General features: G+C 34.6%; 1 protein-coding gene across 33 annotated transcripts in view; it reads left to right on the forward strand.

The window, feature by feature from the left end:
* The window catches only part of ADGRL3 (adhesion G protein-coupled receptor L3), a gene marked incomplete at both ends in the record, with an annotated part of 582,832 nt that overhangs the window by 163,146 nt on the left and 391,826 nt on the right, over positions 1–27,860 (forward strand). For 32 of the 33 annotated variants that reach the window (XM_079704517.1, XM_079704528.1, XM_079704539.1 and 29 more), the window contains one exon: positions 26,392–26,501. The exons of the other annotated variant lie outside the window; for it this stretch is intronic. In XM_079704517.1, coding sequence (XP_079560643.1) covers positions 26,392–26,501 — 110 coding nt within the window. The remainder of the gene's footprint in view (positions 1–26,391; positions 26,502–27,860) is intronic. 33 annotated transcript variants of the gene reach the window in all.

The following is a 27,860-nucleotide window of genomic DNA, read 5'->3' on the forward strand; positions in this document are numbered from 1 at the left end:
ATTACTGAGTGTTGAGTAGAGTTCCCTGTGCTATACAGCAGGTTCTTATTAGTTATCTACTTTATATATAGCAGTATGTATATGTTAATCCCAATCTCCCAGTTTATCCCTCCTCCTCCCTTATCCCCTGGTAACCATAGGACTTTAATAAGTATTTTTCATTTTATTTTTTACCCAATCTCAAAGTTAAAGATAGCTATTATTGTTGAAATCAAAATAGAGGTTTCTTTGGATTGATTGATTAAATAAATCAGGGGAGAGCAAACAATGGCCCTCATACCAAACTAGGCCTATTGTAACACAACTTATTTATTTGTTTTTTGTCTGTGGATGCTTTCTTGCTACAATGACAGATTTGAATATTTGTGACAGAGCCCATCAGTTCAGTGAGGCCTAAAACATTTACTACCTGACCTTTAAAGAAAACTTATGCTGACCTCTCAAAGGAATACATATATATATATACCATACATAGATCATCACCATATTATAGTGCATTTTAGAAATTGTTTTGAAGAAAAATGTTTGGGTATAGAATCTATAAACTCTTCCAAGTTTATCAGATTTTGCTTCCCTGACCTACAATACTTGTATTTCTTTCATAATTATAACCACCTTTTTTTTTTCTTGTAAGAGCATTTTTTATATAATGGCTGCCAATGGAATAATTACTTAATGCCTTAATCAATTACTGAGCACTTGGTAGGCACAGAAAAAGTAAGTACTAATGATATAAAAGTGAATAATTTTGTTCACAATCCACTGGGAGAATCAGAGATAATCTAAATCAACACATGCATTATAGGCACTAAACAAGATGTAGTCAGGCCTGCAGGAAACTCAGCTATTCAGGACTCTAAATTGCAGAGCTCAAGTCTGACTTAAAATGACTTACAGAGCAAGAAATTACTCTTTTACCTGAAAAGCCCCAGGTTTAATTGACTTTAGGTCTCTCTTCATCTATGTTCTCAAGAGATGCGATCAGAAATCTGCCTTTCTCCACTTCTCTTGTCCTTTGTGTTGGGTTTCATTTTTAAGTGTTAGCATATTGGCTTCAGGAGTAGCAGACTTAATGTATGTGACCTTTCAATCTCAGTTTTAGGTTACCAGCAATCTTTTCTCCAGTGTTCTCAGCAAAAATTCCAAGTTTGGATATTATTGACTTCTGTTGGATTGCAGGCCCATCCCTGATTCAGTCAGTGTGACCAGGGAGCGGCATTAGGCAGGTGAGGCTCACATGCACAAATAGATTGAACATATGAGCAAATGATTCTTCAGGGCAAAATCCAGATGCACTTATAGGAGTGGGTGCTAGGTAGACAAATTGATATTGACTACATGCAGTTAACCTGAAAACCTCTTCTAGGGAAACTTTTCAATAATGTGTAATTCCATGTAATTAGGATTTTCTACATTAATCTTTCTTTGTGATATTTTGGGCTAAAAAGAATATGACTTTTGTCTTTGGTGATGTACAATGAAAGAGTATGGGAGAAGACTACAGAAACTTTTTTTTTTTTTTGGTAAAAGTTTGTATTTCTTATGTATATCCTGGTGATTAGTTAATTTAGAAATTTGAAACTTTTTTTAAAAGTTTCTGATTTTTTTATATCCCTAATAATGAAAATTTTTGTAATGAATGTGATTTATTTCATTAAGAAAAAAAAAATGTATGTTTGAACTTTCTCTTAGCACCCAAAATTTAGATATGAATATAAATACAGCATGGTTATTATATTAAATTGGATTCACTTTTTCATTATTATCTATGAGGTGAGTTTGAAATGTTTCCAGATGAATATATAAAATTGTTCATATGTTGTAGGATAAGTACCGACTTGAAAATTAAATATGAAAATGATTTTAACACTTTTGTATTTCTTAAAATTCTATTCCATGTTCTATTATTTCCTGAAATAAAAGTGATTATGAAATTTGTATTATATAGTAAAAGACCTGAGTCTAAAGAAAATGTTATTCTTTAATTATTGTATATGTAAGTATATTAAAAAAATGGAAAGGAAACAGTGTTTTGAGAATGTGGTTCTCCAGGAATCTGACCTCTTTAAATGAGCTGCCTTTCATTGTTATTATTATTTTTATTTTTTTGGTATGGCTCCTGTTATTAGCACTATTAATACCTAACTGAAAGTGTCTTCTTGGTGACCAATATTGTATTTACATATACTTTATGATTTGCCTCTTTTAATTCATACAGGAGCCCTATGAAGCATGGGTACAATTATCTCCATTATATAGGTGAGGTGTTTGAGGCTTAGAAAGGTTAAGTAACATAAACTATAATAGCTGATAATTGACTGACCCAGGATTTATTCTCAAGTTTGCATAATTTTTAAGCAAGTGTTTTTAATTTATGCAAGGCTACCTCCAATTATCTCTATCATGTAATATGAAAATCATACATTTGAAAAGCTTTATAATAAAAACAATAGTATATACATAAAATTTCACTAGCAAATTTGTTATGATTGCATTTAATAGTAATATGCTTCCTCAGGCTTACCATTAAGTCAATTCAGTAGTAACTAAGATAAAGGAAATAAAATTTAAAAATGAGAGAACAGTTTGAATAACCAATTTTTTACATTAGGAAAAAAAAATAACCTAAAGTTTGAGTTGCTTTTATGCAAATGCTTGTCTTTCCTAGTTAAAGCATTTTTGGCTCAAGGTTGTGGTGGTGGTTAGTAACAACTGAGGCCTTCATTTTTCCTTCGATAGATAGATTCATTCAGAAAACTTTTTAAATCCGTGATTTCTATATGCTGGCCACTATGATAAATCATGGTACAAAAATTGGCAAATTTGACTTCTGCATAAGTCAAGTTTCTAAAAAAGATTTATTATACTTTTCTTCTTATGCAATTCTAAGTACACAGTTGACTTGAATTTAATTCAAGTAAAACAAATGTAATGTTACCATAGATTTAGATTTTGAGTAAAAACATGTATTTCCTTTGGATTTACGAGATTCTAGATATATGTGGAATATACTTTCCTAACTGGTATAAAAGAAAAATACCTGCTTCCTTGTCAATGTTAAAATTCAAGATCAGTGGTTGACTTGGCCCCAGCTGTTTGGTTTTCTCTAGTAGCTTTTGATGTCTTTTCTTAATCAGGTTCTTAACGTTGAAATAAAGCATTAAGTGTCCACTTTATTGCCAAAAGGATGTTTATTGTTTTAGTGAGGCATACATTCCATCTTTCAGCAGACAGCGATACAAATTTCATGAATGTCCCTTAGTGCTCTCTTTTGATGCCACCAGTTGTATAAGTCTGCATCTTAAAATATCTTTGAAATATTAGTATGACTCAGTAATTTAATTTTTCTCTATGAAATTAAACTTATATATGACCATTTGCTGAGTTAAAAAAATCTTGCAACAAATGTACATATAAATGGGTTGAAACATACAAAAAGTGTATTCTGTTACACTTTCTTTCATTGCTGTGTGCAGTGAGCTCAAGAAGTCCTTGAAGATCAGGATAAATATATATTGGAACCCATATCCCTTAATTTTGGTATCTAAATTTTAAAACTGCGTGTTATAAATGACTATATACATGAGTTATTTAGCTCCTAGGTAAAATACAAGTCAAGTTTTTTTTTTTATATTTTTATCTTACTATTTTGTAAATTTTGGCAAGTTGAGATGCAGTAGTTGTATGCTACACTTCTAGAGTGGGTCTCCACTGAAAGGGGAAAACAGCCAATGTATGATTTAGAGAATTGAAACAATGAATTTCCTAACTTTTCAGCCTCCTCACCTAGCATATACCATCTTGCTTGCTAGTTGACTACTTGTTCATGTCCACTTAGACATTTCAAATTCAGTTAGCCATTGCAGCTACTTAATTTTTATCCCCTGCTATTTCTCTCTTTGCTAAACTTCCACTGATTTTCTAAGTTGGTGTGCTATTAATGGCAGTCTCCCAGTATTCTTTTCACCTTGTAAAAGCAGCAAACACATCCTTCAGTTTGCATACATTTGCCAAATCTCTACCCTTGTGATACGTTTTATTTGTAAAATGTGTTTACTTATCAAGTGGATTAATATGCTTGAAATATGGTAAGCAGTAAAAAGCATATGTGTTTTTTCACCTTTCCTCCTGTCCATTCTTATACTTCCCTTTCAGGCTTCTCCATTTACTTTCCATCATTTTTATGTAACTTGCTTCCCACTGAGAAGCCATGAGAGTGGCTTTCCCTCAAGCTGACGCAAGTATCCCTCTGTAATTAGACCACAGGGAATGCTGCAGAAGGAAACAGCCACCTTCTTCCCTGACTTTAGGGACTATCATCTCTGCAATACACTCAAACTTTATAACCCTCAAGAGCTAATTCTACAGACATACATATATGCCTTAGGTAAATAAATGTTTATTTATAATTGCATATGTTCAAAAATATTTTGCCAACTGATAGTAACTCTAATCAATTTCTGACAGTATGGGAATTTTATTCACATAGGTATTATTATCTCTGGAGACTCAATTCTTTAAAATTTGTTGTAAAAATTTCAAATCAACACCAAAGCCAAGAAACAAGGTTGTCCTTTTAATTCTGTAGCTAACCAACTGCTCCAACCACTTCTTATATTTGCTCTTCTGGGAAATATGAGTCTTTCTGACTAATTTTGAAAATGTTTCTTTCTTTGGAGAAAGAATAAACAACAACAAAATCTGGTTATTTGAATGTGTATATTGCATTGGAAATTGCTAAACATTTCAGATTATACATTAGAAAACCAAAGGATGGATACCCAAGATATTTCTTTTGACATATGAGATTTAGGTTTATATCTTAATCTCTTTAAGGACAACAATAAACATTGGAGAGCAAGAGAGTCTGTTTGGAGTCTGTTTAACAGAGTGCTGCTATCTGCCACTCTGCCGCCTTATAGCACAATATAGCAGAGGAGCAGTGCTTGTCAAAGGACATTGGGCGTTTACCAGCAGTCATTCAGAGCTCCTATTATGTACACATCAACCCAGAACCAGTACTTCATGTATCATTTTCCTAATGTAGATCTACTGTAAATTTTGCTCCCTCTTGTATTCTCTGCCTTCTTGGATTTCACCACCAAACATTCAATTTCCAAAGCTATAGTCTGCCTTGGTTCCTCCCTCATTTTAATTCTTGACATTCTAACCAATTATCAAGACCTTTCAGTTTTTCATAAATATATTTTGAATTACTTAAAATATATATTAAATATATTTTGAATTCACTTTTTTTCTCCATCTCTGTTATACAACCCCTATGCCTGTAGGCCTTTACTTCACAGATTATTTTCTATAGAAATGGCAGATTAATATATATCAAAAGCAATGAGAGCTATTACTTCCTTGCTTATAACACATTCTATGATCTTACTTAACCAAGTAGATCAAGTCCAGACTCCTTTAATAACTAGGTGGATAACCTTTACATAAATCACAATTTCTCAAAGCCTTGCTTTTCTCATGTATACATGTATACAGCACTATTAGGGTCACTGTGAAGATTAGGCAAGATAATGCACATGAAGCACTTTGCACAGCGCTGAACACAGAGGAAGCAATCGATATATGTTAGCTACTATCTTTATTAACATGTCATACAAAATCTCTGTATTTGAGCCTCTGCTTGCCTCTCTGACCTCTTCTCTTGTCAGCCTGTCTTCTACTCCAAGAGCACCAAGTGGCTTCTGGGTCTCTATGTAACATTGCTGTTTCAATTTTCTTTCTCTTTTCATCTGCCTGAAATGCCTTCTCTCTTCTTCCAGTCATTTCACCAAGGTGACTGTTATTCATCTCTCAGCACTCAATTCTGATATCATTTCCAGGAAACCTGCCCTGATATCGCCTATTCTGTCCAGGTTAGGTATCTGTATTATTTTCCTATGGCTGCCAAAACAAAGTACCACAAACTAGGTGGCTTAAAACAACAAAATTTATTCTATCACAGTTTTGAAAGTCAGATATGCTAAGATGTCATAGGGCCATGCTGCCTCTAAGCCTCTGGAGAGAATCCTTCCTTGCCTTCCTAGCTTCTGGTAGTGGCCCTCAATACTTGGTACTCCTTGGTTTGCAGCTGCATCACTCTGATTTCTGCCTCAGTTATAATATGTTCTCCCTGTGTGTCCAAATTTCCCTATACTATCATATTGGATTAAGGGCCCACACTACTCCACTCTGACCTCATCTTACCTAGTTACATCTGCAACAAGTCTAATTCCAAATAAGGTTACATTCTGAGGTACTGGGGGTTAACACTTAAACATATTTTTGAGGACACAATTCAACCAATAACAATGACTCTCATGTGTGGGTTTTTTTTTGTTTTGTTTTTTTTTTTCGCGGTACACGGGCCTCTCACTGTTGTGGCCTCTCACGTTGCGGAGCACAGGCTCCAGACGCGCAGGCCTAGAGGCCATGGCTCACGGGCCTATCTGCTCCGTGGCATGTGGGATCTTCGCGGACCGGGGCATGAACCCGTGTCCCCTGCATTGGCAGGCGGACTCTCAACCACTGTGCCACCAGGGAAGCCCTCTCATGTGTATATTTATATCACCTATAATACAGCTATCATTGCACTTAACTCCTCATATGTTAATAACCTGTTCGTGTATCTCCTATAGTAGATATCAAGCTCTCTAGAGCATGTGCCAAGTGTAATCTATCTTCCTAGCACAGGACACATGGTAAGCTTTTAATACATGTCAATTAAGCGAACATATCATTGTTCACTATTTAAAAAACAGGTCTTGTGATACAAAAGATTACAAGAGTTGATAATGTCATATAATACCTAATAATCTGATTTTTGTTTTCCCATTACTACAAAGAGAAAGGAAATAGAAATACCTTGAATCAGGGGCAAAGAGAATATAGTTATTTTCCCAGGGTCCTCATTGTTAGTCCCGCTTTGGGGAAATTACTTAATTCCTTCATGCTTATCTATAAATTATAAATAAAAAGTTATAACTTACTGATTCATTTTCAGCATCGTGTACTTTGCCTTCCAGAACCATCAGATACTTAATTTAATCAGAAAATAGACGCTACTTATGAAGAGCCTGGTATGTCATGTTTAGCTTCTAATCTGGAAGAAATGAAGGGTCATGAAAATCAAGTGAGGATTCTGAGAAAAGCTGAGCTAAAACAGCAGTAGAGAATCTGGTTAAGAAGGGATACTGGAGGGCTTCCCTGGAGGGCTTCCCTGGAGGGCTTCCCTGGTGGTGCAGTGGTTGAGAGTCTGCCTGCCGATGCAGGGGACACGGGTTCGTGCCCCGGTCCAGGAAGATCCCACATGCCGCGGAGTGGCTAGGCCCGTGAGCCATGGCCGCGGAGCCTGCGCGTCCAGAGCCTGTGCTCCGCAATGGGAGAGGCCACAGCAGTGAGAGGCCCGCATACCGCAAAAAAAAAAAAAAAAAAAAAGAAGGGATACTGGAGTTGAGGGGGGACACACAGGTAGGGGGCTGGGAAGGAAGAGAAGGAGGTTCAGGAAGCACTGTTGAATGACTCTTTGAACCCGTTCTCAGATGCCACATATGATGTTATGGATGCTGGAATCTAAAATTTTAGAATTTAGTAGAATGATATTTTTGAAAATATCGGAGGCTTTAAGTGTCTTTCTCTGTATTTGCGTGCTTCAATGAGACCTATACTGAAGTTATTATACCTTGTAATTATAAAATATTTACATTTCCCTCACTGTTCCCACTTCATATTAACTTTGATGTAGGGAAAGCCCTGTTACAGTTATTTTACACATGAGTAGAGTAAAACTCAGAAGGATAAATGGTTTGCTTGGATAATTGTTACTTTGAAAATGGTCTTTTGATTCAGAATTTTTTTCTTAAAGTAAAACATATATGTAGTTTTAGTCTGCTTTCTCTGACTACATCAACATGTATTCATTCCCTTAGCTACTAAAAATCAACAAATGTTTCTTAGTCATTATCTATCATCAAGAAAGTCTCCTATAATAGTTGAAAATACCGTGTGTATGTGGAAATGGGCATGGTCTTAAAGTGCAGCACAATTTTCCCAAACCCAAACTAAATGGTTTCCTAATTTTGTCTCCAATTAATCAAGAGTATTTTAATTAAAATGTTCATGAATAAGATCTAATGGCATAGTGATATAAAGATTTTAGTTGATGGCAATCCTGTGTGAAGGAAGGAAAGCGAAGTGCACACTGCCAAGTGGCTTCTTTCTACTGAGTAACCACATTGAACCCAGTTGTTCAAAAATGAAACTGTGAGGTTTGGATGTACAATGCTTTACTTCGTTGCCTGTGAATTGTTTCATTTTATTTGGAATGCCAAATTAAAGATTTTTTAGAATGCATTTATTTTATTTTTACCTTATAATAATTTAATTCTTACCTTTTTTAGAATTAATTATCATATATCTTGATTCAGTAACCCAGCATTTATTGAGTACCTACACCATCCTGGGTTATATGTTGTATTATCCTATATGTTATTGCTTTTGAGTCTTAAAATAATCACAGATTATAATTACACATACACAGAAATTGAGGCCCTGAGGGGTTACATATCTTGTCTTGTTTACACCATAATATAGGTTCAAATGTAGGCTTCTGAGCTTAATTCTAGGATACTTTCTGTATTACTAATGGTATCTAAACTTTTGGCTGTGGATTTTTTAAGTAACTTAAAATTATTCTACATTTCAAGCATTGTCAGTAACCTGAAAACTACCTCTGCACATTTTGAATATTTTTCAAGTGTGTATAAAATTATTTGAATAATACAATATAAATCCATTTAAAAATAGTAAGAATAAAATGATCACTTTCCATTCTAGACTTTTTAATCAAACAACAACAAGAATACAACTACTATTCTGTAATAGAATAGTATTTTTCTTAAAAATGAATTCTATATTCTTGAAAAGATTGTAAGCCATTGGCTTATATCAGGGCATTCTTCTAGTTAAGTGTTATATGTGAATAACAAAAAGTCTAGTACATAGTAAGCACATAGGAGGTATTCATAAAAAACTTTGTTTTTTTATTGTGTTTATTAGTTGTTATAAATATTTATGAAACTTTTTTCTCTAAAGAACGCAATTCTTAGAGCAATGTAATGACTGTTCAATTATATTGATATTTTTTCTCTCAAGTTTGACATAAATAATTGTGTGTATTTCATTATAAATTTTTTAGAACAGTGCATTATGCATTATATTACTTATTTTATTTCTATTTCATATATGTGATTTCATAATAATAAGGGAAATGTTAATAAAACGTAAGTGTTTAAGCTTGTTAGGGTTCAGTAAAACAAACTTCTTTCACTTAAACTTCAAGCTGTGTAGATTAGTTATTAAATATCTATCTATCTATTTATCTATCTATGATTCCAAATGCAAAAGGAAACACCAAGTACCAATCATTGAAAATGGCAACCTGGCAACCAAGAAAATAAATATATCATATTTACCTAACTGTTGCTTATTCTCTTTAAAGGCAAGTTGTGATACCAGGTTTTTTTCTGCTCTTTTCTCTTTTACCACAAATTTTAAATTACTTAAGTTTTCTTAAATAAAAAGAAACGAAATTGAGTTATCTGTAGTGAGGTGGTTGGACCTAGAGTCTTTCATACAGAGCGAAGTGAGTCAGAAAGAGAAAAACAAATACCATATGCAATGCATATATATGGAATCTAAAAAAAATGGTAGTGATGAACCTAGTAGCAGGGCAGGAATAAATACGCAGACATAGAGAATGGACTTGAGGACACGGGGTGGAGGAGGGGGAAGCTGGGGCGAAGTGAGGGAAGCATCGACATATATACACTACCAAATATAAATAGATAGCTAGTAGGAAGCAGCAGTATAGCACAGAGAGATCAGCTTGGTACTTTGCAATGACCTAGAGGGGTGGGATAGTGAGGGTGGGAGGGAGGCTCAAGAGGGAGGGGATATGGGGATATATGTATGCATATGGCTGGTTCACTTTGTTGTACAACAGAAACTAACACAGCATTGTGAAGCAATTATACTCCAATAAAGATGTAAAAAAAATATTGGTGGCTTTCCCAACCATGCATAAATTATGAAGCATATGTCTCAGATAATCACTGTGTTGGATTGAGCATTATAGTATCACTTCAATATATTTCTCTCATATATGGAATAAGAGCCACCACTTTCAAAGAGACAAATGTGAAACACTCCCTGAAGACAGTGTCGATATAAATTGTCATAAGTTGTCATCAGAGTCATTCTAAGATGAATCAACTAATACTGTTATCATCTTAAGGCCCTTAGCAACTGTAGCAGAGGTTATCCAGTTGTGAATGATATGTATCAGCTTTCTGGACATGTGGCAATCTAGATTTTCATTATGCCAGAATTGCTAGGTGATCTGCACCTGTGCATTATCTCTAGAAAGAGGCTATTTCTCAACTCAATATTAAAAATAAATATAATATTTTAGAGATGTGCAATAAATACAGGAGAAACTTTGTTTTACAGAAATATAACTTCTATGAAAGCTGCATTCTATAGATGTTATTATATAAATTTTTTAAAGAGTTAAAAGGTTATCAGAATATGAAGTAGTCAGTATGGATAGTCCTGAAAGTATTATCATTCTCTTTGAATTGTATGTACACTTTGGAATGATCATGAAATAGTAAATGTTCACTTTGTTTTAAAGGGGGGAAAAGCTATTAAGAAACTGACAACTCACACTTATTCTATATCACAGTGATGATCAGTTGGTACTAATCCTTCATAGATATTCCATACATTTATGCGTGTATTCAGCTATACAATTTTTTTTAATGCTTTTATTTAAAATTTCATTATGAAGGGTTTTTTTTCAGGTTAATAAAGGAAGAGTTACTTCATCATTTTTAATGGCTGTCTCACATCACATAGTAGAGACTCATTTTAATGTATTTAACCAGACTCTGTACACTAGAGTGCACATAGCATATACATACTTTCAAAGTAAAATATTGTGGTTTAAATTTGAAACAAGACTTATTTTATATGTCCCAATATTTTTTTGGTAGCTGTGCTGAAAACTTTGTAATATCTTAAATATGAAGTGCTTTTTGCTAGAGAAAGGAACTTGAGAGAATGGTATATCAAATATATTTGCCTACGACAAACCCATCTTCACTAGCAAAACCATGATTTATTCACTCTCCTATAAGCGGCTAGTGCTTCAGAGGAGACCACGTGCCTCTCTGGGCCTGTGATAATGAAACTTCACTGGGTAAAACCAGTCATGTGGATGTCCTTCCCCTTGTGTGATTGTTTTAGGAGTAGGCATTGGCTCATTTTGGTCACTGCTCTTTAAGGGTAGTCTGCTGAGCGGCTTATGTGTAGAATATCCTTACTCTTAAAATGAGACACAAGATAGGAACTTTACTTTTTCTGGATTTTATCTTCAAGTAACATCTCCAAATGCAGTGGCTATCTTAGGACCATAGGACATAAATCCAGTAAAATTTCACAGACTCCAAGTCACAGCCGTGACTTTGTAAATCTCTGAATTAACCAACTTGAATCAACTCATCTTCCAATTTTTAATATGTGAGATAATACAACCCTTATTTTTCAGCCACTTTAATTTGTATTTGCTGTTTTTTGAAGCCTAAAGCATTCTGCTACCAATAGAAATGTCTTTGCATTTCTCTTGTACTTATTGCTTCCTGGTGATACCATAATTCAAAGCAGGTAGGATATATGCTTGAGATGAGTCTCTGTGTGAGGTCATGACTGGACTTAATTCAACAGAGGTAGCCCAACAAGGCCAAGTACCAGAAGTGAGAGATGAAGCACCTTAGAGGGGAGGGGACCATGATAATTATTGGTCTTCAGTCACTGGCACATCGGGGCTTTCTTTCATAGTTTGTTGTGCTGCACCAGGTACATTATATTTACAAAGCATGAAGATGACTAAAATTATTTTTGTGTAATATGAATCTTACTACCGCACCCTTCAAAAAATTTATGGATGAGGACACAGACAAAGTTTATTTCTGCTGTGTATTCTGCTTAGGAAGTCTTTTTATATGTATATAAATGTGTATATACGAGTGTGTGCATGTGCATACATGGGTACACACACACACACACACACACAATTATTCATTTGCTTTCATTTAGCACTTTATTGAAAGCAAATGTGAGGAAGCCAAAGACATTTTTCCAAGCTCATCTTATGTTGTTCCTTGGTTTTCATGTTAACTGACTTCAGTAACCAACATTAGTAAAATTCCTTTTCCATTGCAATTCTCTTTCTCAAGGTTTGAATTTATTTCTTTTTATTTTTCTCATACATACATAGTTTGATTTGGAAATTTTATACATTGACAAGAAAAAAGACTTAACTAAATGAATCAGTATGACATCTCTTGTCTTAGCTGTGTCTTGGCAGATAGGGTATTCTTGTAGCTCAGGGAAGGAAAGAATGTCTTGCAGCACTCTTAGGAGGTGTAATCAATTATGTCTGTCTCTGACTTTAAAAAAAATCTAATTCTCTGCGAAGTGAACATTGTCTTCACTTAAGAAAAATACATACATATAAAATATTGTTCCTTTTTATTTAGAAGAAAACAAGTAATACCTCCATTTGCTGCTATACTTTCAGATAATGAATTCATACACACACACAGATTTATTTGGTTAACCATACATGCAAGTAAAGCATGTTCTGCTCTGATATGCTACTGCAAGTAGACAGTAATAAACTAATACAGATGCAATTCCAATTATTTTTAAATGAAAAGTTTCTCATAATTCTGTGAACCATTGTTATAGCATTCAGCTACTACTAGAAGATTATAGCTTAGAAATCACTGACACATAACTCAGGACTGAAATACTTTTCCAAGCAATGTTTGTGACCATGTTAATTTTAAATTCCATTTATTGTGAACACATGCTTCTATGAATTGTATTCATGTCTAACATAGCTAATCATTTTATTTTTGGAATGAGCTCCATAAATATTCTGTGGATGCTGACTGATTATTATGATAATTTATTCTGTCAAACATTACCCAGAGATATGTGGAGTATTTGGAAATTGGACTTCCTTGCAAGATTACTGCATTTTCAAACATATTTCAATGTTTTCAAAATATTATTAAGTCAGTTTGAAATATTCCCAATAATAAACCCTTAAGGTTCATAAACTTGTAAATTTATATTATAATAAGAGAATCTGAAGTTTCCTACTTTTCAAATTGCTACTGATATAGTTTAGAGCATAGACAAATAATATCTTTTTAGTGCAGTACAGAATTAGTATTTTAAATTGAATTTTGTCAAAATAAAATTATTTAAATCTGTAAATGTGAAATAGTCACCTTTTATTTATTCATAGAAAGGTGTAATGACACTGAAACATGAATTCAGTTTAACATGAGTCAGTTGGGTTTCATTAATAATTTCTTAATGTTTGATATTTCACATTTTATGAGGTTTTATGTTTGATATTTTAAACTTTATGAAGTTCCAAGTTGAAACAATGACCCAATTTCTGTAAAATGCTCTAGAAGTAACCTATATGGGTCAGGCAAATCTAGCTCAGTTTCTCATATCTATCACAATAAGCTTTATGCACTGAAAATTCCATTGTGATCCAACAAAACAAACATATAATATGATGTCTTTTAGCCAAACTATAATCAAACCATTTGTTTGTACTAAAAGATAGTGTATGTAAGTGGAGGCCTATGCATCCTTTTAATAAATAAAACTGTATATTAGGGAGACATTAAACACCTTAGCCATGTTCCACTGTAATGATATGCATCTTCCCATGTAAGACTTCTACAAAGTGACCACATCAGGAGACAGTCTCAATATGTCTTTTTGCTTAAGCACTTGTGGTGGGCCGAATAATGACCTCCCAATGATATTGGCATCCTTATCCCCATAATCTGTGAATTGTACTTTATATGGCTAAAAGAACTTGACTTATGTGACGATGTTAAGGTTCTTGAGGTGGGCACATTATCCTGGATTATGGAGGTGAGCCTTAAATGTGATCACAAGGGTCCTTATGAGAGGGAAGCAAGAAGGGCAAAGAAGGAAGAAGACAGTGCCATGTCAGAATCAGGGTGAAAAAAGATGATGTGGTGGGTGGTCACAAGCCAACAAATGAGGGCACAGCCACTAGAAACTGATAAAAGGCAAGAAAACAGATTCTCCTCGCAGCCTCCATGTGGGACAAACTCTGCTAACACCTTTGTCTTAGCCATAGAAGACTCATTTTGGACTTCTACCTCCAGACCTATAAGAGAATAGATTTGCATTGTTTTAAGCCACTAAGTTTGTGATCATTTGTTCCAGAAGCAATAAGAAAACTAACATAGTATCCTAGTTTCTATGGTTCTCCCCACTCATCATTTTGGTCATGTTTTCACTTGCTTGTGTCACATCACATTTTTCTAATGTAAAGAATGTTTGTGAAATGAAATATAAAAGAATATAGAAAATGAAAGACTTGAGGCTAAAGAATCACCTTGTGAATCATAGAACTTGGTTTAAATACATTGTCACGATGTGTTCTGTAAGATCTTACTATATTTTTAGTTTATGATTTAGAATCAATGTTCTCAAAAATAAAAACATCAAACAAGGGCCTTATCACTTCTGTTACTCTTCTTAACTTGCCACTTAAAATGTATGTGGACAACATTGGCAAATTCCTGTGTGAATGCTAGGTGTTGATATACAATATAAGAATTAGAGAATATTTTTAATATTTATGATGATGATTGATTACGTTTTTTCTGACCATTTAGTTCTCTTACTAGTTGAGATCTACATGATTCCTTTATTTTATATATATATATATATATATATATATATATATTCATATTCACCATGAGATATTTGCCTTATTCTTCCCAGGCAAATCCAAAATGAATGACGTATTTGCAGGTCTCAGAGCGACAGGCAGTGGCACATAGGGAAAGTACTGTCTTGAGGAAAAGAGAGTTGTTCTGTTCTGTTTATGGACGTTGAGCAAAATACTCTTGATATTAACATATGAATTTATGGGGTTTTTTTATATTGCTACATTCTAACCTGAGAATTAAAAACTCCTAGTTACCCTGATTACTTAAAGGACCAGATGGCTTCACAGGCAAATTCTATCAAACATTTAGAGAAGAACTAACACCTATCCTTCTGAGACTGTTCCAGGAAAATTGCAGAGGAAGGAACACTTCCCAACACATTCTATGAGGCCACCCTGATACCAAAACCAGACAAAGATACCAAAAAAAAAAAAAAAAGAAAATTACAGGCCAATATCACTGATGAACATAGACACAAAAATCCTCAACAAAATACCAGCAAACCAAATCGAATAATACATTAAAAGGATCATACACCATGATCAAGTGTGATTTATCCCAGGGATGCAGGGATTTTTCAGTATCAATCAGTGTGATGCAGGGATTTTTCAGTATCAATCAGTGTGATACCCCACATCAACAAATTGAAGAATAAAAACAATATGATCATCTCAATAGATGCAGAAAAAGCTTTTGACAGAAATCAACACCTATTTATGATAAAAACTCTCCAGAAAGTGGGCATAGAGAGAACATACCTCAACATAGTAAAGGCCATATACGACAAACCTACAGCTAACATCATACTCAGTGGTGAAAAGCTGAAAGTACTTCCTCTAAGATCAGGAACAAGACAAGGATGTCCACTCTTGCCACTTTTATTCAACATAGTTTTGTTGAATATTTTGTTCCAAAAAAATATTTTGTTGAATAAGCTACGCCAGTCAGAGAAGGAAAATAAATAAAAGGAATCCACATTGGAAAAGAAGAAGTTAAACTGTCACTGTATACAGATGACATGATACTGCACATAGAAAATCCTAAAGATGTTACCAGAAAACTACTAGAGCTCATCAATGAATTTGGTAAAGTTGCAGGTTACAAAATTAATACGCAGAAATCTGTTGCATTTCTATACACTAACGATGAAAGATCCGAAAGAAAAATTCAAGAAACACAATCTCATCTAAAAGAATAAAATACCTAGGAATAAACCTACCTAATGTGACAAAAACCTGTACTCTGAAAACTGTAAGACGCTGATGAAAGAAATTAAAGATGACACAAACAGATGGAAAGAGATACCATGTTCTTGGATTGGAAGAACCCATATTGTCAAAATGACTATACTACCCAAGGAAATCTACAGATTCAATGCAATCCCTATCAAATTACCAATGGCATTTTTCACAGAACCAGAATAAAATATCTTAAAATTTGTATAGAGACACAAAAGACCCTGAATAGTCACAGCAATCTTGAGAATCATTTTTAGATTTTAAATACTAATGTGTCATGATGGTAGTACCTTGGGTTTTGCATGAATAGTTATCTTTAAAACATTTTTCTCTTGGAACATAATGCCTTATTCTTATATGATTTAGACACTGATTTGCCATATTTTAGATGCTGTGAATTACTTGAGTATACACAGTGTATGTATTTCTTCATCAGTCATTTGATAAATACTAATATAAATTCATATGACTAATTTTGCTAACAAAGAGACACCCACAAAGGATGTTTTTTTATGCCATCATATCTTGTTATTCGAATTATTTTAAATGGAGTTTTATATATGAAGCATTAATAGAGACGTTTCTGAGCATTCGTAGGATTGGCTTTTTTGTACACACTGATTTAAGAGCATAATAAGAATATGTAATTGGATTTTTTAAGGGAGAGCCCTATGAATTACCCTCCTAGTAGAGAAATACAACAATATTTTATTTAAATTATTTTAATTGTACCATATTAGATTACTAGAGCTATGGAACCAACCAATACAATCCTTATATGTCTCTTATGTAAGAATGTTTTAAAACATAGTTATACTTAAGATTCATTTTATATGCTTCGTCTATAAATTTGTTGTAACTAAACGGGAGAAAATGGGCTGCTACTTTTTATCTAGGTATGGACGTTAAAACAAACATCACTTTCCTAAATTTAGCAGAAAAGAGGTTGGTTCATTTATTTTATATATAATAAGAACTTACTGAATAGATGATATGTGCATAAACCTAGCAATATCATTTTTATTATAAACTGCAGTACGTTGTGGCAAATAAAGGAACTTCTTTGCCCCAGAGGTGACTTTTTCATTATCGTTCTTAACCAATTTTGTTCTTATACTGCTATGAATCATATTGGAATGAATAAGTTAGCATCAAATAATTCTGTATCTAATTTCTAATCCTGTAATTATGTTTATCTTCCCTGGCAGTCATCATAAGACTTCTTTTTAAGTTAAGCAATACTACTTTAAAATTAGTGCTAATAACCAATAGCATTCAACATATTACATAATATTTATTAAATAAACTTTATCAATAGATGGCAAATATACTTAAGATGGAGCTTTGAATGTGGGTTGAATGAAAATGGCATGTTTTTGTGTTTCCTTTTTTCTTTGGAATAGTCTATATATAAAGAAATACTCATTTATCTTATTACTCCTTCCACCTTATGTTCAGAGATTGATCTTTCTGATTGCTGCATTCCAATTTGAACTGAGAGGGCCTGGTTTTGTATTGTTAATTTAAATTCAGAGCTTCCTTGGAATGCCTGATTCACACCACAACTGAATGAATCCTGGGCCAGTTAGATATTTCACAGCTGATCTTTACCTCATCGGATCATCATAGTACTGCTGACAACATATAAGAGTCAATTAGGGCTTCCCTGGTGGCGCAGTGGTTGAGAGTCCACCTGCCGATGCAGAGGACACGGGTTCGTACCCCGGTCCGGGAAGATCCCACATGCCACAGAGCGGCTGGGTCCGTGAGCCAAGGCCACTGAGCCTGCGCGCCCGGAGCCTGTGCTCCGCAACGGGAGAGGCCACAGCAGTGAGAGGCCCGCATACCACCAAAAAAAAAAAAAAAAAGAGTGAATTAAATTAGTTTCCCATAGTGACCATGAGATGTATGACTCACACACTCAGGAGACAATAGGATAGTGGTTTTCAGGTCACTGTTCTGGAGTCCAGTGACTATTATTTGATTACTGAGAGTCTGAAAAGTTATTCAACATCATCATACCTATTCCCTCCTCTGTGAAATTGGTACTAGTAACATTCATCTCAAAAAGAAGTGACAAGTAGGATATATGTGAACATGTTTGATAAGTTTAAAGCATTAGTATAAATTTCAAATTTATGGTATCCTGGATAATGTACTTTGCATACAACTAATTTATTTGACTTTCTTTTTTAAAAAAAACATGAATCTGTTTTTTCCTGTTTCTACTCTCAGTTCAAAGCATCTATGTGCTTGTCTGTGTGTCACTTCTTCTATGTTGTAGGTTTCTCTCAAAAGACTCAGTCTATATGGAATGAAGTGTTATTAATCCATCACAAAGCAAATGACTGATGTTAATAATGATAGCAATGTGGATAGTTACAGCAACAAATAGTATACCGTGTGCATTTATGTGATACTTTACAAATTTTTAATGCATTTTTATAAGCACGTCAACTCTGTGAGGTAGTAAAATAACTGACCTCCATGTTATATATGTAAAAATTGAAACTCCAAGAGATTCCTTTCAGAATTCTATCTGGTATTTGTTATTGTCATCTGCTTTTTTTTTTTATCAAATACTTTATTTGAAAATTGTCTATTGTTGGGGTAGAAAAATTTTATTGCATAAATTTTCCGATGAAAAAATATTGAAACTTTTATCAAAAGTTGAAGCCTTAATGGTTTTATAAGATTATGGCAATTTTTTCTGTGGTTATTAGTAGATTAGGATACATTTGATCATATCATTGTAGTCTTTTCTCATCCTTTACTATGGGTTTTAAGAATATCCTTAATATCAGGGTTACTGAAAATCATTTTTTATATTTAAATTAAAAGTAAATATAAAGAAAAATCTGAGTGTAAAGCATATTGGAACATTCAATTATTTTATTTCCCTTTTATCATCAATAGTATTTAGGATGAATTTACTTTTGATGACTTTGATATAATTATAAAAGTACTCTTACTGGTGTAAATTGATCAATAATCTTTAATCTAATATTAAGGTTAATTTAATTTTGACTCACAGTGACTGAAATCATAAAAAAGAAAGAAAGACTTTTAAACTCCTGTTTTTGAAATGTAGCTAGTCTTTAAACAATCAGTATTGTATCTTTACAAAAATAATATTCCAGATGTTACCTACGTTTTGATTTTTCAGTATCTTAATTTATAAAAAGCATTTGGTATAGAAATCATAATAGAATATAAATTATTTTGAAAAGTAAATGCTGTAAAGAATTGTTTTCTACAGAACAATGATAACAATGACTGCAGTATATTATTTGTGTAGAATGTGTTGGTTTATATACCTCTTCACATACACTATCTCATCAGGTAGAAGGCTTTCTTGATTCTTCTTTGGTTAACATTAAGTAAGATATTTGGGACTCATTACAGTGTCTAATGTTCATAACAAATGTCGCTTATTTCAGTTTTTATACATATACATAAATAATTAGTATTTTTGTAAATTAAATAGTATATAATATGCAAATGATCAGTTCACATGTGTAGATAACTAGATGGATGGATGGATGTGTCTAATGTCCATATTATATTTTAATATCTGATCTATACATATATAACCATGTGAAATTCTTTTGATTCAAGACAATTTTCTGTGAAACAAACACTTCCATAATTGTAAATTTTAACCTTTATGCCCTACTCAAAAATGACTAGTAATTTGGTTTGTTGATATCAAACATTGATTGTTTAAATAATAAAAGATTTGTAATTGCCCATTTACATCTGAAAATTATAAGAATACACACAGATTGTAAATTAATTTTATTATTATAAGAGCTGTAGTAATTAGAAAAAAAGGATGATAGTAGGCAGTAAATCAACAGTAGACCAAGAGAAAAAACATAATATATATAATATGTATATATATATATATATTTATTTTAAACATTATAATTTAATTATTTGAGATCAGCAATAATATTATATTTACAGAATATTTAAATATCATCAAATTTTATCATGTATACTTTCGTTTTTCATTATTTCTACTTTGACTACATTTCTGATAATAGCTGATTGTTTCTGTAACAATTATGGATATAACTGAGTTTATACAGCTGCTCATTGTATAAAATCCTGAGATAGATTTATGAGTTTATTTTTTCAAGGCGTGTTGTGAAAACTGTATTGCTTTAACTGCAAAAACATGTCTTTTAACTTGAGACAGCTTCCTCTAAAGGGTTTTCTATGTAACAGGAAAGTACCGCTATTTTTAAAAAGTGTCAGTACACTAAAATATTTGCACTACCTATTTGTAATGCATGTTGAGGACAGCCACATTTACATTAATGTTATTATACAATTGTCTGATAATCATCTTTAGACACTAAATCTACACAAGAGAACTTTAGAACATGTTAACCCTCAGGATTAGCTGTTATGCTAAACTGACTGATGAGAATGGAATATTGGCTTTTATTAATCTTTCACTGATAACACGAAATGTATTTTTCAGTTTAAGACATTTACTAATGAATCAATTTTAATTTAGGGACTAAATAAAATCCTCAGTAAGCCTGGCAAATGATAGCCTTGAGTAAACTCAAAAAATTTTCACTCTAAATCAAAATGAGTTCTGCCCTAAATGCTCTTTATCCAACTAGTAGCCTAGCAAGGATTCAGAGGTATTGGTCATATCAAAAAAGGAAGCATCTTTTTAAGAAAGGAAGGAAAGAAAGAAAGGAAGGAAAGAAGGAAGGAAGGAAGGAAGGGAGGAACTCTATTGGGTCTAGAAAGTTTCGGAGTAAAATTTACTGTAACGAGGCCACTCTGACCTTGAGTGTCTTTTTCAGAGTAGGAATCAATTTCATTATATGTATATTTATTTACCCATGAGTGAATCAGCTAACCCAGATCTGTTTAGCCCAATTGCCAAAAAATATGCCTAGTTTGTGTTTCTGTTTCAATAGTGATGTCTGATTATTCTCTTTGGAGGTTTAAAGTTATTTTAAAGTATAGGATATTGGCATTTGTGAATAGAAATCTGTAAGGTTAGTGTCGTTATTTGGCTGTACATGAGGAACAGGAGTCCATTCTTTATTTTCTTCTTTTTTTTTTTTTTACATCTTTATTGGACTATAATTTCTTTACAATGGTGTGTTAGTTTCTGCTTTATAACAAAGTGAATCAGTTATACATATACACATGTCCCCATATCTCTTTCCTCTTGCATCTCCCTCCCTCCCACCTTCCCTATACCACCACTCTAGGTGGTCACAAAGCACCAAGTTGATCTCCCTGTGTTGATATTCCTTTGGAAGAGTTTGAGAAGGATAGGTGTTAGCTCTTCTCTAAATGTTTGATAGAATTCACCTGTGAAGACATCTGGGCTTTTGTTTGTTGGAAGATTTTTTATCACAGTTTCAATTTCAGTGCCTGTGATTGGTCTGTTCATATTTTCTATTTCTTCCTGATTCAGTCTTGGCAGGTTGTGCATTTCTAAGAATTTGTCCATTTCTTCCAGGTTGTCCATTTTATTGGCATAGAGTTGCTTGTAGTAAACTATCATGATCTTTTGTATTTCTGCAGTGTCAGTTGTTACTTCTCCTTTTTCATTTCTAATTCTATTGATTTGAGTCTTCTCCCTTTTTTTCTTGATGAGTCTGGCTAATGGTTTATCAAATTTGTTTATCTTCTCAAAGAACCAGCTTTTAGTTGTATTGATCTTTGCTATCGTTTCCTTCATTTCTTTTTCATTTATTTCTGATCTGATCTTTATGATTTCTTTCCTTCTGCTAACTTTGGGTTTTTGTTTTTTTTTTGTTGTTGTTGTTCTTCTTTCTCTAATTGCTTTAGGTGCAAGGTTAGGTTGTTTATTCCAGATGTTTCCTGTTTCTTAAGGTAGGATTGTATTGCTATAAACTTCCCTCTTAGAACTCCTTTTGCTGCATCCCATAGGTTTTGGGTCATCCTGTCTCCATTGTCATTTGTTTCTAGGTATTTTTTGATTTCCTCTTTGATTTCTTCAGTGATCACTTCGTTATTAAGTAGTGTATTGTTTAGCCTCCATGTGTTTGTATTTTTCAAAGATCTTTTCCTGTAATTGATATCTAGTCTCATAGCATGTGGTCGGAAAAGATACTTGATACAATTTCAATTTTCTTATATTTACCAAGGCTTGATTTGTGACCCAAGATATGATCTCTCCTGGAGAATGTTCCAGGAGCACTTGAGAAAAATGTGTATTCTGTTGTTTTTGGATGGAATGTCCTATAAATATCAATTAAGTCTATCTTGTTTAATGTATCATTTAAAGCTTGTGTTTCCTTATTTATTTTCATTTTGGATGATCTATCCATTGGTGAAAGTGGGGTGCTAAAGTCCCCTACTATGAATGTGTGACTGTCGATTTCCCCTTTTATGGCTGTTAGTATTTGCCTTATGTATTGAGGTGCTCCTATGTTGGGTGCATAAATATTTACAATTGTTCTATCTTCTTCTAGGTTCGATCCCTTGATCATTATGTAGTGTCCTTCTTTGTGTCTTGTAATAGTCTTCATTTTAAAGTCTATTTTGTCTGATATGAGAATTGCTACTCCAGCTTTCTTTTGGTTTCCATTTGCATGGAATATCTTTTTCCATCCCCTCACTTTCAGTCTGTATGTATCTCTAGGTCTGAAGTGGGTCTCTTGTAGACAGCATATATATGGGTCTTGTTTTTGTATCCATTCAGCCAGTCTGTGTCTTTTGGTGGGAGCATTTAATCCATTTACATTTAAGGTAATTATCAATATGTATGTTCCTATTCCCATTTTCTTAATTGTTTTGGGTTTGTTATTGTAGGTCTTTTCCTTCTCTTGTGTTTCTTGCCTAGAGAAGGTCCTTTAGCATTTGTTGTAAAGCTGGTTTGGTGGTGCTGAACTCTCTCAGCTTTTGCTTGTCTGTAAAGCTTTTAATTTCTCCATCAAATCTGAATGAGACCGTTGCTGGGTAGAGTAATCTTGGTTGTAGGTTTTTCTCCTTCATCACTTTAAATCTGTTCTGCCAGTCCCTTCTGGCTTGCAGAGTTTCTGCTGAAAGATCAGCTGTTAACCTTATGGGGATTCCCTTGTGTGTTATTTTTCCCTTGCTGCTTTTAATATGTTTTGTTTGTATTTAATTTTTGACAGTTTCATTAATATGTGTCTTGGCATGTTTCTCCTTGGATTTACCCTGTATGGGACTCTGTGCTTCCTGGACTTGATTAACTATTTCCTTTCCCATATTAAGGAAGTTTTCAACTATAATCTCTTCAAATATTTTCTCAGTCCCTTTCTTTTTCTCTTCTTCTTCTGGAACCCCTATAATTTGAATGTTGGTACGTTTAATGTTGTCCCAGAGGTCTCTGATATTGTCCTCAGTTCTTTTCATTCTTTTTTCTTTGTTCTGCTCTTCAGTAGTTATTTCCACTCTTTTATCTTCCAGGTCACTTATCCGTTCTTCTGCCTCAGTTATTCTGCTATTGATCCCTTCTAGAGTATTTTTAATTTCATTTATTGTGTTGTTCGTCATTGCTTGTTTCACCTTTAGTTCTTCTAGGTCCTTGTTAACTTTTTCTTGCATTTTCTCTATTCTATTTCTAAGATTTTGGATCATCTTTACTATCATTATTCTGAATTCTTTTTCAGGTAGACTGCCTATTTCCTCTTCATTTGTTAGGTCTGGTGGGTTTTTATCTTGCTCCTTCATGTGTTGTGTGTTTTTCTCTCTTCTCATTTTGCTTATCTTACTGTGTTTGGGGTCTCCTTTTTTCAGGCTGCAGGTTCATAGTTCCCGTTGTTTTTGGTGTCTGTCCCCAGTGGCTAAAGTTGGTTCAGTGGGTTGTGTAGGCTTCCTGGTGGAGGGGACTAGTGCCTGTGTTCTGGTGGATGAGGCTGGATCTTGTCTTTCTGCTGGGCAGGTCCACGTCTGGTTGTGTGTTTTGGGGTGTCTGTGGACTTATTATGATTTAGGCAGCCTCTCTGCTAATGGGTGGGGTTGTATTCCTGTCTTGCTAGTTGTTTGTCATAGGGTGTCCAGCACTGTAGCTTGCTGATTGTTGAGTGAAGCTGCGTGTTGGTGTTGAGATGGAGATCCCTGGGAGATTTTTGCCATTTGATATTACATGGAGATGGGAGGTCTCTTGTGGACCAGTGTCCTGAAGTTGGCTCTCTCACCTCAGAGGCACAGCACTGACTCCTGGCTGCAGCATCAAGAGCCTTTTATCCACACGGCTCAGAATAAAAGGGAGAAAAAGTAGAAAGAAAGAAAGAAAGAAAGAAAGAAACACAGAAAGAAAGAAACACAGAAAGAAAGAGGACAAAAGAAAAAAAATAAAGTTATTAAAATTAATTATTAAGAAAAAAATTAAAAAAATAAAACCCAGACGGATAGAACCCTAGGACAAATGGTGAAAGCAAAGCTATACAGACAAAATCTCACACAGAAGCATACACATACACACTCACAAAAAGAGGAAATGGTTTCAAAATAATAAATCTTGCTTTCAAAGTCCACCTCCTCAATTTGGGATGATTCGTTGTCTATTCAGGTATTCCACAGATGCAGGGTACATCAAGTTGATTGTGTAGCTTTAATCCGCTGCTCCCGAGCTGCTGGGAGAGATTTCTCTTTCTCTTCTTTGTTTGCACAGCTCCCAGGGCTCAGCTTTGTATTTGGCCCCGCCTCTGCATGTAGGTCGCCGGAGTGTGTCTGTTCTTAGCTCAGACAGGACAGGGTTAAAGGAGTCGCTGATTCAGGGGCTCTGGCTCACTCAGGCCCGGGGGAGGGAGGGGCACGTTGCGGGGCGAGCGTGCGGCAGGAGAGGCCGGCGTGACGTTGCACCAGCGTGAGGCGTGCCGTGCGTTGTTCCGGGGAAGTTGTTCCTGGATCTCGGGACCCTGGCAGTGGAAGGCTGCACAGGCTCTCCTGAAGGGAGGTGTGGATAGTGACCTGTGCTCGCACACAGGCTTCTTGGTGGCGGCAGCAGCAGCTTTAATGTCTCATGCCCGTCTCTGGGGTCCGCACTAATAGCTGCGGCTCGTGCCCGTCTCTGGAGCTCCTTTAAGCAGCTCTCTTAATCCCCTCTCCTTGCGAACCAGGAAACAAAGAGGGAAGAAAAAGTCTCTTGCCTCTTTGGCAGGTCCAGACTTTTCCCCGGACTCCCTCCCGGCTATCCGTGGTGCATTAACCCCTTCAGGCTGTGTTCACGCCGCCAACCCCAGTCCTCTCCCTGCGCTCCGACCGAAGCCCGAGCCTCAGCTCCCAGACCCGCCCGCCCCGGCCGGTGAGCAGACAAGCCTCTCGGGCTGGTGAGTGCCGGTTGGCACCGATCCTCTGTGCGGGAATCTTCCGTCTTTGCCCTCCGCACCCCTGTTGCTGTGCTCTCCTCCACCGCTCCGAAGCTTCCCCCCTGTGCCACCCACAGTCTCTGCCCGCGAAGGGGCTTCCTAGTGTGTAGAAACCTTTCCTCCTCACGGCTCCCTCCCACTGGTGCACGTACCGTCCCTATTCTTTGTCTCTGTTGTTTCTTTTTTCTTTTGCCTTACCCAGGTACGTGGGGAGTTTCTTGCCTTTTGGGAGGTCTGAGGTCTTCTGCCAGCATTCAGTAGGTGTTCTGTAGGAGTTGTTCCACGTGTAGATGTATTTCTGGTGTATCTGTGGGGAGCAAGGTGATCTCCGCGTCTTACTCTTCCGCTGTCTTCCCCCGACTCCCATTCTTAAAAATGGTTTTACTTATGGGATTAGTTTATTATTATATTAATTTCTGTAAATTAAATTTTTAGATATATTTTAATATTTTTACTGTTTTTATTTTTTAGGTTTGGCTAAAAGCATTTCAACACCATATGTTCATTGCCTATAAAGTAAATAATATGATAATCAGTGAATTTATTTTACTACTGCCTAGTTAAAGCTCTGTGGTTCTATTTTCTTAATTATTTTTTTATAAGAGAGTGAGTTTTTCCTACCAAATCGTCCTGTCTTCACGTTGGGAATATCCTATGGTCCAGTTAATGTTGCTTAAGCATTATTTAACTGCTACCTCAAAATCATGCTGTGTTCAATCAAATATTAAATTAGTTAATATGAATAAACTGAATGAATTTTTTAATGTCTAGGTTTTTTTTAGGTATACTATAGGTATTTCCTTAACAAGTCTGAAACCCTAAATTGACCAAAACCTTATTTAAATCGTGTAATTAGGAACTAAAATAAAATTGGTGTTGGTGTTAATAATGATTTAACTATGTAGAAACTTATTATTCTTTTCTTTTCTTCTCTTTTGACTTCAGGTGCAATAACAGAACCCAGTGTGCAGTGGTGGCAGGTCCCGATGTTTTTCCAGACCCATGTCCGGGAACCTATAAATACCTTGAAGTGCAGTATGAATGTGTCCCTTACAGTAAGTATATTCCTGTACTTTTCTTGTAAAAAGGAAAGCTATTAACCTTTGTTTTGCATGCATTGACAACATAGTCTCTATGAAAACATAAAAATAATCACATAAATTGTATTAAAAAACTGGCTAATTTTAATTTTTCAGGGTCTTACATTCTCACCACCCTTGGAAGAATTAGGTGTTGCCTGCATGATGCTGCAGCATTTAATTTTGACTATATATTTCTGTATATCAGTATCTATTCTAAAACTCTTTTCTTAATGCAAGAATATAAAATATTTAGGAAAAGGATGAAAGAGTGGTATGTCAGTACTATATCCCTCCAGGTCCAAGCAAACAGAAATGAAAGTGAATAATATACTTGTATATATAGTAGTATAGAAAATGATAAATCTAGAATTTGATAGGAGCAATTATATCTAAGCTTCCTGTGCTGCCAAGATATTGAGAAGTAGAAATATATTCACCCAGAGGGAGCAGATTGGAAAGAAAATGCAAGGATTACATGGACTAAAACACTCTTCAGCGAATGTATCTTTTACAGTCTCAAGAACTGCGTCTTTGCAACCTTTATGTCAGAAATGATATATACCAACAACTTTTCTTTTTTCTTCAGGAATAATGAAAAATCAAACAATCAAAAATGACCCATTTTTTTTGCCTTTTTTATCCAAGGGTAGAATCATCATCTCAAAAGAAATATTTTTGATCTGACTAGTTAATTATTCATGGGATACCTTAGTGAAGATCACTCAGGAAATCCTGTATTCTCGTATTACATATGCAGCTCATCCCAGTGGTAGAAAACTCCTGGGATCATAAACAAATCCCAGGTTCCAACGTCCCTTGACATCTCAGAAAAAACAAAGCATCTGGGGGTGAGCAAGTTTACTGTGTCAAGAGGTAGTTTTGCCTCCTTGATGCTTATTTAAAAAACAGCACATTGCTCATGAGCTGTAAGTGTGTGTACTCCAATAACAATAGAGAAATTTGGCCAGCAAGAAATGAATTGAAATTTAAAAGTAATAATGAAAGCAATCAAGAGAAAATTTCATTGTTCCTTTATTTGCAGTGTGAGTGAATAGAGAAAGTTTATCTAGGGAAGTTTTATAAGCTTACTTTTTTTGATGTGAAAAAGCATAAGTGTGTAGGTTTTATTGAAATCTCAATTGTGGTTATGCTTCTTATATTGTTATCTCCAGGAACCTCTCTATAAAAATATAAAGCTAAATGACCATTTATTGTTCATTAGTGATACTTTAAAGAAATAAAATTTGTAGTCCACTTTAGAACTGTGACAGTTATACTTAGGTTGCCTAATAAGATCCTTGTGAAATATGTAGAATAGCTATTTCCAAAGGC

The sequence above is a fragment of the Hyperoodon ampullatus genome (genome assembly GCF_949752795.1).
Source record: "Hyperoodon ampullatus genome assembly, chromosome: 1".
Taxonomy (NCBI): domain Eukaryota; kingdom Metazoa; phylum Chordata; class Mammalia; order Artiodactyla; family Ziphiidae; genus Hyperoodon; species Hyperoodon ampullatus.